Consider the following 14,178-nt stretch of genomic DNA (forward strand, 5'->3'; position numbering starts at 1 on the left):
ATGAAAATTCGCTTGTTTTAAATACATCAGTCACGAATAACAAATCTTCAAGGATGCTGCTGAAGTGTTTATTTGACATAAAATTGTTCAATCTCTGTTGTATCCATTGCACAAGAAATAATACAAAGTGAGTGGTTTATGAACGGTATCAAAAGATAATGTTGAACTACACAGCATTCTTTTTGTTGTATTATTGAATAAATAATGGAAGTGACTTTGGAAGGATCGATAAATTAATTTGAAAGCACAATTATCAAAATTTCTCTGTGAAGAACAGATTTTGATATAAACTCTTGGCGGGTTTTTAGTTCATACGTCGATGAAACAAACAACTGGCAAAAAAAAAAAGTTCCGTAGCAATGGGTGACGAGATATCAAATGATGAATACTGCTGCCAAAAAAAAAACAGCAGGAAAAAGCATAGAAAAGTGGGAGACAGGAGGAGACAGGTTGATGGATGAAAACGGAGAGCAGATGGCATTTGTGCAAAGAGAAAGAAGTAAAAAATAAAAACGCAAGATGGCATCTGCAGCACTTAGAAAAGGGGATAAAAAGAGTGGGGTGTAAAAGCCACAAATTAATATTATCTTTATCTCTTTGAGGTGCAAATAGGCGAGGAGTGATAAGAATTTATATTTAATATTGTTTTCACACAGCGCGAAAGAGACAAACCTCCTATGTAAAACCGTAAACTGATTGTCTTGCAGTAGAAAGCTAAGGGAATTCGATTTTGAGCAATCCTTTTTAACGAACGTGTGTAAACTTTTAAGACCATAAAACGAATAAAAATGAAACACTCGAAGAAAAAAAAAAACTACTAAAATCCTGGCTGTCTCACGGTGAAGAACTAGGTCTGGTGGCCTACACTTCATAGGGCATAACTCCATTGATCGTTAGCTTGAAGTCTTGGATGGCTAACTTGTAGAACACAATTTGTAGTTCGTAGTTGTTTTCCGGAGAAGTTCCGTGAGTTACGAGCTACACACGTTCACTCGCTCCTCTTCGTCCATCCTATTGTGTTAATAATTCTCTCCTGTTGTGAGTAGCAAGGCCTTCGCCTTTTCCCATGTGCACGAGGCAAAGCACAGAAAATGTCATTCTACGCCTTATACCCGGTCAATACTGCACCGTGTCGTGTTCTAAACCGTCACCTCAGAATAACTGCAGGCTCCGCTGCCACCAGACTGCACTGCATGGATGCTCCACCGAATTAGAGTTTGTAGGATCGCCCTAAGGAAATAAAACGAAATATTTTAATTACACATTTTGCAGAAAGGTCATCAATAAAAATTGCATTAAAATATGGATAAATATGCGCTGTAAATCCAAGTTAATGTTGATATTTTCTAAATTTTATTAATTTTTCTAAATTGTGAAATCACCTTATCAAATATCTTTGATAAGGCGATCAAAATACTTGAATTTCTGCAGCTTGTAATTTGCAAGGAAATACGTGTGAAGGAATGTTGTTCCAAAGAATGAAATGGATAAATGAAAGAAGAAAAGTTAGTTGTGCGAGTTTAGAATTGGGCGGTGATTAGATGTTGACTAGTTGAGGCACGTGTTTGGACTGCTTTGGAACAGAGAGGAATTGCAAATGTGCCAGTTCAGAAAAACAGTGGCCACGGAAATATCCATAGAAAAGGCATTCAGCAGAAACAGAACGTATGATAGAGAGTGGTGAAAATTTGGCAGAGGGGGATCAGTGATTAACCTGACTGTCCATTTTTTTTTTTTTTTTTTTGATATCGTCGAAGATAAAGGTGTCCACAGGTCCCGGTTTGCAATAATTTTAAACATATCTATAAGCAGTCGTAGTTGTGCAGATTGAGTGCACAGGCTCCAGTGGGCTAAAAAGACGGAATTCCACGTGGACAGACAATCTATCTTGCACTTTCCACTGACGTTATTCAAAGATGCAATATTATTTTCATTACGAGTTCAAACTTTGTGATTTTTAGAATTTTAGATGTAACATATAACAAGTTATTGAAGTAATAATATAATTAATTAATTTTTATAATTAATAAAATGTAATTCGTTCGGACACAGGCTCTCAGTAGTATATAAAATCACGATATTTGTGATTTTATATAATACTGATTTTATGTCGCAGTTTCTATGTGCAGTTACTCCCACATTTGCGAATAATTTACATGATGCTGTTGCACCTGAAGGATGTGTAGGCTATTTTGTTTCATTAACGGTTAATGTGAATTTTAATGAAGGGACTCCTACTTTTCGGAGAGGAACGTTGTCTAACGGGTTGAACTTCATGTGTGCATAAAGCTTTAACTACCATCTTATCAATGCCACGCTGTTTGCAACAGATTCGCTTAATAATCATTTCTGCATATAGTTTATCTTGTATAAATACACATTCGTGCATTTGGCATACTGAAATTATAGGTAATCCAGATAATGCTTAGTTGCGCATTGGCTTAGCAGCTGCCAGTCAAATAACATGTCGTTTGCTTGTCATTAGTTGCCTCGTAGTGTTGATAGGCAATAGAAAGTGTGTATTCAATTAGTATTAGATTTATTTTTAAAAAATACCGAACATTATGTAATTGAAAATTATGGTATCTTACTTTCCTGAGTTCGAATGATAGGCCCGTGTGTTGCTAAATTCTTTACATACGGGTGTTGGCATACATATTTTAACGGTCCTTCTGTTCAGAAAGTGAAATTAGTGACTAATATTTGCATACCAGTCGCTAGTATGTTCATATTTACAGTTCCATTTGCACTGCGCCGCCATCAACATCCGGATACTTGAATATCTAAAAATAACCTTTATATTTCCTGTAAATAAAGGTTATCTACAAATAACCTTTATCTATAGGAAAATTAATAAATTGTGCTGAAACCCTTAGCCTTTATGACAGCTGCTAGTCTCCATGGAACACACTTCAGATTTTTTTGTCTTCCAATATTTTCCCCATTCGGCCTGAAAGCGGCGGCCAATTCAGCTCTGTTTTTGGGCAGCCTTTCCTCACTCCCACCCACGATTCAATCCATCCCAGAGGTTCTCTACAGGATTGTGGTTACTGCTGGCCAGTCTAATTTTTCGACGCTGATGTCTTTAAACTAGTCCGTCACAATACTAGCAGTATGACATACAGTGTCGTCCTGCTGATACAAGTATTGGCCTTCCCCGACGTGTTGACATAACGTAGATAAATGCACTTTGTTATGTCAACATAGTGTTACTTTGTTTTAACATAACGTAGATGGTTTTGGACAAATCCATGGTTTTGTCCAAAAAAATAAATGGTCCCAGGCCATCACGCTGCCAAACTTAATTGTAAATTCAATAGAATCCGGCAAGCAGCTTTCTCCAGACCTCTGCCACACCCAGGCACAACTGTCTGACTGGTAGACCATGTACCGTAACTTGTCGCTTCAAAGCACATCTTTACATTGCTTTACAGTCCAAGAACAGCAGGCCTTACACCAAGCTAGACGGTGTCTGGTATTAGTCTGGATGATTTGTCGCATGTCGAAGGTGGACGACCATATATCATGCAGCCGTCTGCCCACTGAGCAGACAATTCTTTGGAGGGCTCTTCTGGCATGTTCCATCAGCTTCGGAGGATTTCCGGGTCGTTTCATGATGGATTTAGTATTACTATTAGCAAATGATGCAAGAAAGCAAGCAGATTGACTATTATTGTGCCTTGAATTTATTTAAGCTATCCACTTCTAGAACAATAGATGAAAGTTTGTTCAACACCCGCTGGCTAAAGACAAACTTCTTCACATCTTTCTGCACAACCATCCTTCCTCAATTTGAAATATGTCCCCTCAAATTTCAGTCTGAGCTAAAGGAAAAATCCCATCAGCATTGAGCTAGTTCAGTCTATTCAAAGCCTTATTACACACCTCAATCAGATCACCTCCTCGCAGGTGCCTAGTCTCCTGACGCTGCAGCTTGCAGAACTGAAGCCTTTCTTGGTAAGAGTACCCCTTTGTTCCCCTCACCAATTTCGTTCCCTTCTCTGTACCCATTCCATCAGCGCTACATCCCTCCTAAAATGAGGCCTTCAGACCTTTATACAGCATCCAAGATGCGACTTAACTGTAAAGCCGACCGGGCTAGCCGAGTGGGTAAAGTACCTGCCCGGCAACCCAAAGGTCGCGGGTTCGATTCCCGCCTCGGGCTTGGATCAAAGTACTGCAAAAACTTTGGGAGGTGCAATATGGCCACAGAAGCCGATGCGCCAACAACTACCAAATCAATCAAAATCACTTAACTGTGACCTTGTACAAAAGGGATAAATCACCTTATCCCTGCCAGCAAAGTTCCTGTATATCAGTGACAAACCCCACTGAGCTATCCTGGCAACGCTGTTCAGAGGATTTCATATCTTACTGCACAGTTACCATCAAGTCGTTCTTTTCATTTTTCACCATCCTTAATGTAGTACCACACAGTTAGTACCCGACTGTGGAGTTCCTGATACCCATATGCAGTACCTTGCATTTATCAATTAATCGTCGACCTAAGGATCTTTAGTGCTGGAAATGTTAAGTACAGACTTACTCCTTATGCGGTATCCTATTACCATTCTGCGCTGGATGTCTGTTAACTCCGTCTATAGTGGCATCTTGCATTTATAATCGTACTGCTGTGTACTCGAAGACCTATGAGCATGTAGTTGTCTGACGCATGATGCTTGGATTGGACATTACCAATTCTGAACGAAGGGGTGCCCCGATATTAATGATAGGATAGTGTATAAGTGAAAGACTTATGCACTTAAACTTTCTGTTTATACTCCCGACTGACACGGTCAGAGGAGTTCACAAGATAGAAAGATATACAAGGAACAGCACCGTATTTTTTTTTTTTTTAGATATTATATTGCTGTATTTTTAAATTTTAAAATAAATCAAAAATTTTTCGAAACGCTATAAAACATGAAAACTCACTTACTGCGATCGCTTTTACTTCAGAACTGGCGGGATGCCGGCCTAGGAATGTTGTATACTACGTCATAAATTGGCGATTCCAAGGGATTGTCGTAGTAATATTGGTCAGGAAGCCTGCTGTCTCCTATAGGATTCGGAATAAAGTTGTACAATTAGCTTAATAAAAAGATATACTTTACACAAACTATAATTAAAGAAGAATTATCTTAATATCTCGGTACTTAGAACTTCTTGCAGAGACTGTTTCATTATCGTTAATGCTGGACTTATTTTTTCGGAGTATTTCATTTAATTTCGGAATAGAATATTACGCAATGTTTGTACAAACAGTAAAATGTCCTCGCTTCGCATTTATGGTCCTTCATTACCACATGTGGTCTTGTCGTTAAACAAGAATTTTGAGACATTCATTATGAACACACAAAAAAAAAAAAAAAAAAAAATTTGCACAAGAGTGTGTAGGCAAGAAATATTTAGTTTAGTTTAGCACCGGAAATAGCCATCTTCTGAACTACATAAAAATTAAGTGGATAATTTAACGCGTTTTTTACTTCTTCTCTCTTTAATGGTGGATTCTTAATACACAAAATTTATTTCTTAGTAATGTCTCAGAGTGCTCTTTCGGATCTCTGGAGCGGAATAACTTAAAATCAGCTATTACTACTTATTATTTGAAAGGCTATCATCAGCGTTAAAAATGTAGTCTTTCTAAAAATCGTGTCGTGAGTTCACCCGCTTCTAATACCAGGTTACATACACCAGTGGAGAAGCTGGATTAACTGGCCAGCGTTTGCAGTTTATGTGGATTACCTATTTATTCGTCGATAAACATACAGAACAAACATGACCAAACCACGGCTTTCAGACAAATATGGACTGGAAAAATTAATGCCTCAAATTAATACTTCAGTTAAGAAGAGAGAGGGGGGTAAAATAAGACACGCGAATAAAAACCGAATTTTTAAGGATTTTAATACCACTTGGCATTTTTCAAGAAACCAGCATAGAAATACGCATATAGACAGCTGTGTCTTGCCTTAGAACTATACAAAAAATTCTCAGAAACTATTATTGTGCCTTTATTCATGCGATGCTTCGCTATTGTAAAGGGCATGGTTTCTTCCCCAGAAAAATCTGTTATCTTACTTTTTAACAGCTCTTAATACGTATTTGCTTTTGAATTGGATTAATTTTTCTGTTTATACTTCAGAACGACCGTGGAGAAGCTGGATTTAGGAGTTTATTTACAAAGACATAAAGAGTAGAGAGAGAGAGAGAATACAAGAACATATTTAAGAGTCACGCGAACCACGGTCAATCAAAACGTGTGTAATACTGAATCCTCGCGATTGAGCACACGCGGCTGTGGTGCCATTGAAAATGACCACAAAAATCACTCCGTTCATTTTCCAGCTTGGTTATACCGTGATAAATATAGTTAAAAATCGTGATTTGGAAATGCCTTGATCTGGAACGTAAAACTTTTATTGCCTACGTGAATTTTATTTAATAAAATTGTTGCAGGCAAAAAAAAACTGTTGCGAACGGAATAAAAACACCTAACCGAAAGTTTCTTGCTGCATTCAAAAATCATCCTACCATTCCTTCCGGTTTCACCATTTCCATGGTAAGTATATTGCAAGGTGAATATGAGGGTGGGGGGGACTGGGTCCGGAGCTTTCCTTTTTTTTTGCGATTGCGAAAAAAAAAAAAAAAGCTAGAAGTCCTATTGCTAATAAATCCAGCAGATTGACGCATTTGTGAATACTGAAAATAAACTTAAAAAAAAAAAAGAAAGAAAAAAAAAAGTGCACTGATCTTGCCTTCAAAAGTAAATCTTTAAAAGATCTTCTTGATCTTTTCACATGTCGCATACAATAATCAATTTAAAGACTTTTTTCACAGATTAAAAACTACTTTGTTCTTTACATTAAGAAATTATTTCTGTTGTTAGCTAATAGCATTTTGGAATATTAATCCGAGCTGTAATTTGTGATCCGAAAGTAGTAATTTGCTACCCTATTCATCAAGGAAATATATTTATCTAACATTCTTGAAGTAATAAGCGAAATACCAAAAGTTCACGTATTCGTTAAATTATTTCGCTACTTAGTCGACTTAGACATAACTTAATTAGGTTGAATTTATTACTACTAATTATTTAAGAGAGAATCACATTTCATATACACTTTTATGTAAGTTAATCCTTAAAAATGAGTTATCAGCGCATCGTTACTGTATATCAATGGTTAATGTGTGTAATCCCAAAATGAAGTTCGTCATCTGTGTCGTTAATTATGTATTCATGAGGATTTAAGGCAGTCCAATTTACAACGATCGCTTTGGTTGGTTATTCATTAACGTAGGATAACCTTTGTTATTTTTCAATTCAAGAGATGCTATCGTAACTTCATCTGCTTAACAAACTGCAAACATTTTATTCATTTCCACGAATATTATTTTGCTGATATATAATTTTGTTGATGTCGTCTTTCACGAGAGCCCCTTGTATTATGCTGCAGCCTGTTGTACGTGACTTTAACAACGTGAGCGCGTGATGCAGCTCTGCAAATGAAACCGAATAGTCAAGTACTGCATTACACTGGCGGCTTTATTTCTGCTTTCATTTGTTTAACTATGAATATGGTACGGATAGCAGTGAGAAATTATAAATGCATATTTGTAACTCGAAATAAACGGACGGTGTTTTAAAGGGACGTATTATTTTAAATGGCACCTAGATCATAGCTTAACGGATGAAAGGAGGGAAGGAAATGCCCGCGTTATCATTACTGAGAGCAATTACACAGACCAGAGTTACGGCTCAGGACATTCTAGTATGTACGTTCTTCACATGTCAGTCATGGCCAAGAGCACTGTCATTAGACCTAACGGAAGTCGGTGACCAAAACCGGTGACTTGCTTAGAAGGCGTGAGTGAGAAAAGAAATAAATTACACAAAATAACTGTGTATGAGACAATTACTATAACAACTATTTTTTGCGACAATTACTGTTACAAAAAAAAAAAAAAAAAACTATGTTTATACTGTATGCTCATCGAAGCAAAATTACACTTTTGTAGCGGTCAACTCAAGAAACTGATTTCATCACCCCCTAGTTAGCTGTGCAGAACTGGAGAAATCGCAAGACATTCTACTAATCAAGTTCCTTAAGATGGCCGTTTCTGTCAACCACGTGTTCGGCATCCGAGGGGTTTGGCAGTCTCATTTATGATCTGCATGACTCACGATCATCAGTATATGCACATGATCAAAGGGAGGACTTGGATCTCTAGTAGCGAAAAAAATTAAGCGACTTAAGAAAGAGACCTTTAAACGTGGCGTTCGCCCACTGATTCCTAATGAAAAACAAATTGGTTAGCAAATTGGCAGAAAGTATTTGCGATTAAGATGTCATCACTGAAATACGAATTAGAGGGTAATGGCAGCTTGGATTGTCTTCAGTCACGCTATTTCGCATGTCATGAAAACATACGCTATGACGTAATAGTCACATATCCGTGTTATTTGGTTGCAGTAGTAAGGACACTTACTTCGAGTTGAGTACAGCATGTCAATGCTATGACTGGTGGCCTTCTTCAATTTATTCTTCTTCTTTCTCCTCCACACAGATACCCAGGCGACCAGCACCACCAACTGAGTGAAGAGGAAGATTGAACACGCTACAATTAGGCCTATCATATTGACACAGCTGGGCTGGTCGGGTCCACTTCCTAGAATGAGAAGAGAAAGACATATTTCAGCTCATATATAAATAATGGAGTACCACTACATGTAACTGACAATAAGGAATAATTAATCTGAAATATAAATCGTCCTACTAACCTTCCGTGCTTCTGTCCACACTCGGATCCGAATCGGTACTTAGTTTCCTTTCACTTCTGTCGAAACCAAATTTGTCCGTAATCCGAATGGTTTGTATCACAATTACGTCTTCCTCCTCTTCTGTTTCTCTCTTATCTCTCCGATAATCAACGAGATCCCTTTTTTTACGTCCTACGGAGTCTATTTTACGATGAATACCATCATACGACCTTACAGAACACTCGGCCTACGTTGCAGAAAGGAAAAGGTTATTACGAATATTCAGTGATTCATAATGTTTTACAATGGGAAAAAAATAAAGTTAAATTTTACCAATAAGAATAGAAAAATTGTGTCATTACCGTGTTTTACATCTTCTGTATGATATCCAATGAGGTCTTACTATGGTATTAAGACTATTTTATAATAAACTCACCTCTTATTGGTGTATATCAATGAATTTTATCTCCTAAATAGTCGCCAGGTGAAGCCGTACGCTTTAGCCAACGATGCTGAAAACATTTCTGGAATTCTTTTGAAATACACTATATTCTCAAAATATCGTCAATGCTGGAAAATATTTTTTCAGCTTAGATAAAGAAGTTGTAGGAGAAATCTGGCGAATAAGACAATCAACTTTGGGTTACGTTTTTTTCGACAAAAAAGGGGTATCCCTAAAGTGCGTTGCGGTGGCGAAGAATCCATTTCCGAATCCCTTCCAGCATTTGGAAATCACAAGCTCGATTGGCCGTTCGAAAATCGGAAGAATTCCAAACGAAAACTGCTGTCAATATCTTAGAAACAATTAAAAACAATGTTTTTATTTTGAAGTCGTGGCTCTTGACTTTCGGAGGTTGAGGACTTTTCCATTAAACATTGCAGACGTTTTAGTTCTAAATCTTTCTGAAACAACCATGTCTCAACCACAGTTATTATTTCCTGCAAAAGATTGTCTTCTTGAACACTGCGTGAAAGGCCAGAACAGTTTTCCGTAGTTTTTGTACTTAATTCAAAATTTGTTGAACCATCTTGGTAAGACCTTTCCTCCTGTTCAAGTATTTCATCAAAACGAGTATTCCTTAAACTAAAGTTAAAGAGCCGCAGTTACAGAGCGGCAACCTGTGGCTTATGGAACTTCAGAAAAATTGCCGATGGAGTATCTGTTGTCTCTTCCGCTTTTTCCAGAATTTCTTTAGAATCAGCCGTTCAAAACTTCTGATTTTTAACTTTATTATTCCAAAACAACGTATTTGAATACTGTAATTTGCTTCAAATTGATTATGAAAGTTTTTTTTATAATGTTAGAAAATATGATGTCCTCGACACTTCAGAAAGTCGATATATTTCTCCACCACTAAGCTACTTTAATAAAGGGAAATATGCTAAAATCATGTTGCCTATTGTATGTTCAGTGACTCTGCCATTTAGATCATAAGAATTTCTGGATGAACACATCGAAGATGAGCTTGCTTCCTTTTACGTATTAGCGGCGCAAATTAACAATCTATGAAAGTTAATATGTTAATTGAATAGTAAGATGTACTCGTATGATAAATTAACTATGGAAAACATTTTAACAGTTTTTTTTTTTTGATATATTTCTTAAGAGCATATAAAAACCATTTTAACAAAATTGCTGCCCAGGGAAGAAAATCATGAATTATTCTTAAATATATTTTTAGCAGCAAGGTGCGCAAGTATATAGTGAAATAATGAGCATTGGTGAAATATGTAATAATGTGTAATCAAAATTAAGAACTTTATGTAAATCGTATAACTATATGTCACTTCAGTCACTGAAGAAGTGATACAGGAAGTACAACGAAACGTCTGAGAATAAAATCTAATTCTTTAAGAAATTAGAGGCAGATTTAAGTTTTGTTTGTTATATATATGTTATCCACACAGATTTAATAGTGAACAAAACTCGGATAAGGAGCAAGATACCCACATTCTCGTAGCACATTAAAGCTCAGGTTTGAAAGCCAACGAAATCAGATCTCCATCCAACAGCATTCACTATGCATACAATCTAAAAAACTACCCTTTCTTAAAATGAACACGAAAACTAAATATTCAGAGTAAAGTAAATTAATTTCGTATTCCCTTTCCCTCTTTTTTTGTTAAATTACAAAATATGTTCTTAAGCGTAAAATTACTCGCTAACAACTAGTTTTATTAAAACACTGTTATTCGTAAAATTATCGTTCCGATGAAGTTAAATCTTTTAAATCAGCGCATATATAGTGCGTGATTTATTTTGATTGAAAAAAAAATATATATAATAAATAAATAAAAAAAAAGAAAAAAAAAAGAAAAAAATCGAATAAACTTGTCTCAATTTTCATGCCAAACTGAAAATTAAAATTTAAGCTCCCTCAGCACCCAAGAATAATAACGATAATTTAATCGAGGAAAAAAGTCTACACTACATGACAAGATCAGTTAATCGAAAAAAATCTCTTTTAAATAATACACTCAGTTTTTTTTTTTTTTAAATGGACCACAGTGATTTCATTTACTTTAACATAATTACTATGTAGTAAATTAACACGACAGAAGGGGAGACAAATGCGATTGCGCAGATTTAAATGTAGTCACAAGTTGAGGAAGGATACTAAAAAAAGATTGGCGATCTGTTTCGGATTGAATTAATCGCAGTTATATTCCTTTTGAGATAAATGAATTTCCTTTGATCGTGTAAAAATTAATGTAGCGTTTTGCATTTAAATTGCAATGCTTATTCAACACCCGGACACATCTAGAAACCGTAAATATCAGGAGATCCATTCCAATTCTAGCCTGTTCTATAATACCTTGCAAATTATTGAAATATTTAATTTTGAAAGGGATTTATTTTATTTTATTCTCCCTGACGATGGGGGGGGAAGGGTTCAGTGGGATGTTGTTTACTTCTTGTTGGAAATTGTCTGATTGGTATCGGCTCAAATGATGCCCATAGTTGTAGGCAATGCCAACATAAATTTGAAACAATGCATCAAGAAGAAAAGCAGAATATGCTCTAGAATGTAGTTCATAAAGTTATGCGTACTACTTCCCACAGAGTCCAGAACCTTTTAAACTTACTGCCGATTTTCAATAGCTTTAAGATATTTGCATTCCTCAAACTTCAGGACATCTTATGAATACAATAAAATCTTTTTTTTTTTTTTTGTATGCGAATTTTCATGGCGAGTGCACATCCCATGAAATGTGTTCTCTGTATGACATTACGTATGGTTGCCCTCAAGTTGGTTGCGTTTTGATTAAACTTGTATTGATCTCCCAGAATTGAACAGGACGTTAATAAAAAGTAAACAAATATACGAGACCTCGGAAAAATCAAAAAGTAAAACAGCTTACGGGGGTTCATTTAGTTAAAGGACAATGGCCTAAAATTGATTTCTGCTATCCGCAGCCGACATTTATTTGGCAGCGTTCCAGTCTAAATAGCTGTCATTCCACGAGGAAAAGTGGAGGTACGGAGTACGAAGGGACTCGCATTTGGACTGAGAGTGGGGATCTTAGAAACTAATAAATAGCGTATTTGTTAATGAGAAAGATTCGGAGCGTGTGTTATAACCTCGCTCCAAATCCATGAAATGTCCACATATAAGTTATGTTTGGGGTTGTTATTAAAATTAGCAGAAATAGCTCATTTAATATGGCCATGGCAATATAGTAAATGCAAACTCAAACAACTTTAATAACATTACTAAAGGAAAATATGCGAATATTGCATATTTTATTATATGTAAGACGAAATGCAAAAATAGCTTAATTCAATACTTTTTTGGGGTGTTAGCTTATGTTCCTATTGTCCTAACCATGTCTGTCCGTCCGCATACAACAACCAGACCCAAGGAACGAATTTTCATGAAATTTGAGCCTGTTAGAAAGATTTGTAGGGCCATTCCAAATTTCATTAAAATCGGACCAATAGGAATCCGACAATTATGTTTTATTTTTTTCATACACATATCCCATAGTCTATCCGTATATTGCAGCTGAAGCAGTGGATATTGTATTTATTTTAATGCGCTGATTGGAGGAATGAATATGTAATGTGACGGATACATAGAAACAGAAGTTCTCATTTGGGGCATAGAAGTCGTTGCTTTTAGTATTTTTAGTTATTTATTATTATTATTATATTTTTTTCCTATTTGCTAACGCGCCTGAAACTTAACAAGTTAATGTACTGTGTATATTAACTTGTCATGTTAGACAGCCACTTTATAATTTGGCTTTTCACTTAGTACAGTGTAAGTTGTAATATAATCGAATAATATTATGGATGAGCATATCACTGCATATTTGTGGTTGTATTTTTCTATTTTATGGAACTATCGCGGAAGTCTTTTTACAAAAATAATGGGCGAAAATATATATTAAATATTTATTGATTTGAAATACTTCAATATCGGATTCGCTAGCATTGAGATGAAGAGGTGGCCCTTGAGAAGTAACAGAATCCTTATCCCATAATTCATCTTGGGTGAGAGGGTATTATTCGTTATTATAGGTTCGTTCTTGGTAACTTCACTGCTGTATAGGAAAAGAGTCAATACAATTGTAAGCTAATCGGAGGACGGATTCTACCCCCGACTCCTTAAAGTAAGTAACATGGTGGGAGCCATGCGCCCTACTGTCGAATACGTTACAGGTCTGAATTTTCGGATTTTTATACTGGGAATATTATTTGGACAGAGTGGAATACTGTTTCTGCTAAATAATTAGCAAACTAACATTGTATGCCTAACTCCGTGGTAACATTTTTTTTTTTTTTAACCAGTTCTGTCGGGGGGGAGGGAACAATAATATAATGATAGATTTTATTTGAATTTATCTTGAGTGTTAAATTCAAGGATCAGTTATGATGGCTTGTGAAATACATTAGAAATCACCTCCATCCAGTAATGTTATATGGTTTCACCATCTGGTCGATTGTATCTGTTGGGAACTTCTAAATAGGACAGTTTTAATTTCTCGTAAAATACTGCTGACATGTCTGAATGCACTGTTGTATGCATCATGTGTATTACGTATTGAAAGAAATTAAAGTTAGGTTTCAGTATGTTGGGTGTTTTGTGTTTGTGCTACTGCAAATACTGCTCTGCTTCCCCGTGAGGGTATAGAGCAGTGGTTCCCAACCTTTGTTCCGCGACTTTTTCAAGTAAGAGATTAGGAAAAATTCCATTGAGTCCAATGGCAATCACAATTTCGGCGTACCGTTAATATTCGTCTTTTAATTTAATGTGTGACTTGAGTGACAAAAGATTTAGATCCACTGATATAGAGGTTTCACTACTTGTTACTTATTTAGAAAAGTCTGAGTTCGAATCCTGTCAATAATTGAAGGAATTTCTAAAGGTCTCTTCAATGGAGCCTGTAAGCGGAGAAAGTAGCTTTCTCCC

General features: G+C 36.1%; 1 protein-coding gene across 1 annotated transcript in view; it reads right to left on the bottom strand.

Annotated features, from left to right (window-relative positions):
• Positions 1-367: 367 nt before the first annotated feature.
• The window catches only part of LOC150091266 (uncharacterized), a 156,671-nt gene continuing 142,860 nt past the window's right edge, over positions 368-14,178 (bottom strand). Inside the window, exons 10-13 of the mRNA XM_090383017.1 lie at positions 8,783-9,008; positions 8,491-8,670; positions 4,940-5,059; positions 368-1,230 (exon numbers count right to left, since the gene is read on the bottom strand). Coding sequence (XP_090239143.1) covers positions 4,956-5,059; positions 8,491-8,670; positions 8,783-9,008 — 510 coding nt within the window. The 3' untranslated portion in view covers positions 368-1,230; positions 4,940-4,955. The remainder of the gene's footprint in view (positions 1,231-4,939; positions 5,060-8,490; positions 8,671-8,782; positions 9,009-14,178) is intronic.

The sequence above is a fragment of the Mastigoproctus giganteus genome, chromosome 1 (assembly GCF_048544385.1).
Source record: "Mastigoproctus giganteus isolate SK-2022 chromosome 1, ASM4854438v1, whole genome shotgun sequence".
Taxonomy (NCBI): Eukaryota; Metazoa; Arthropoda; class Arachnida; order Uropygi; family Thelyphonidae; genus Mastigoproctus; species Mastigoproctus giganteus.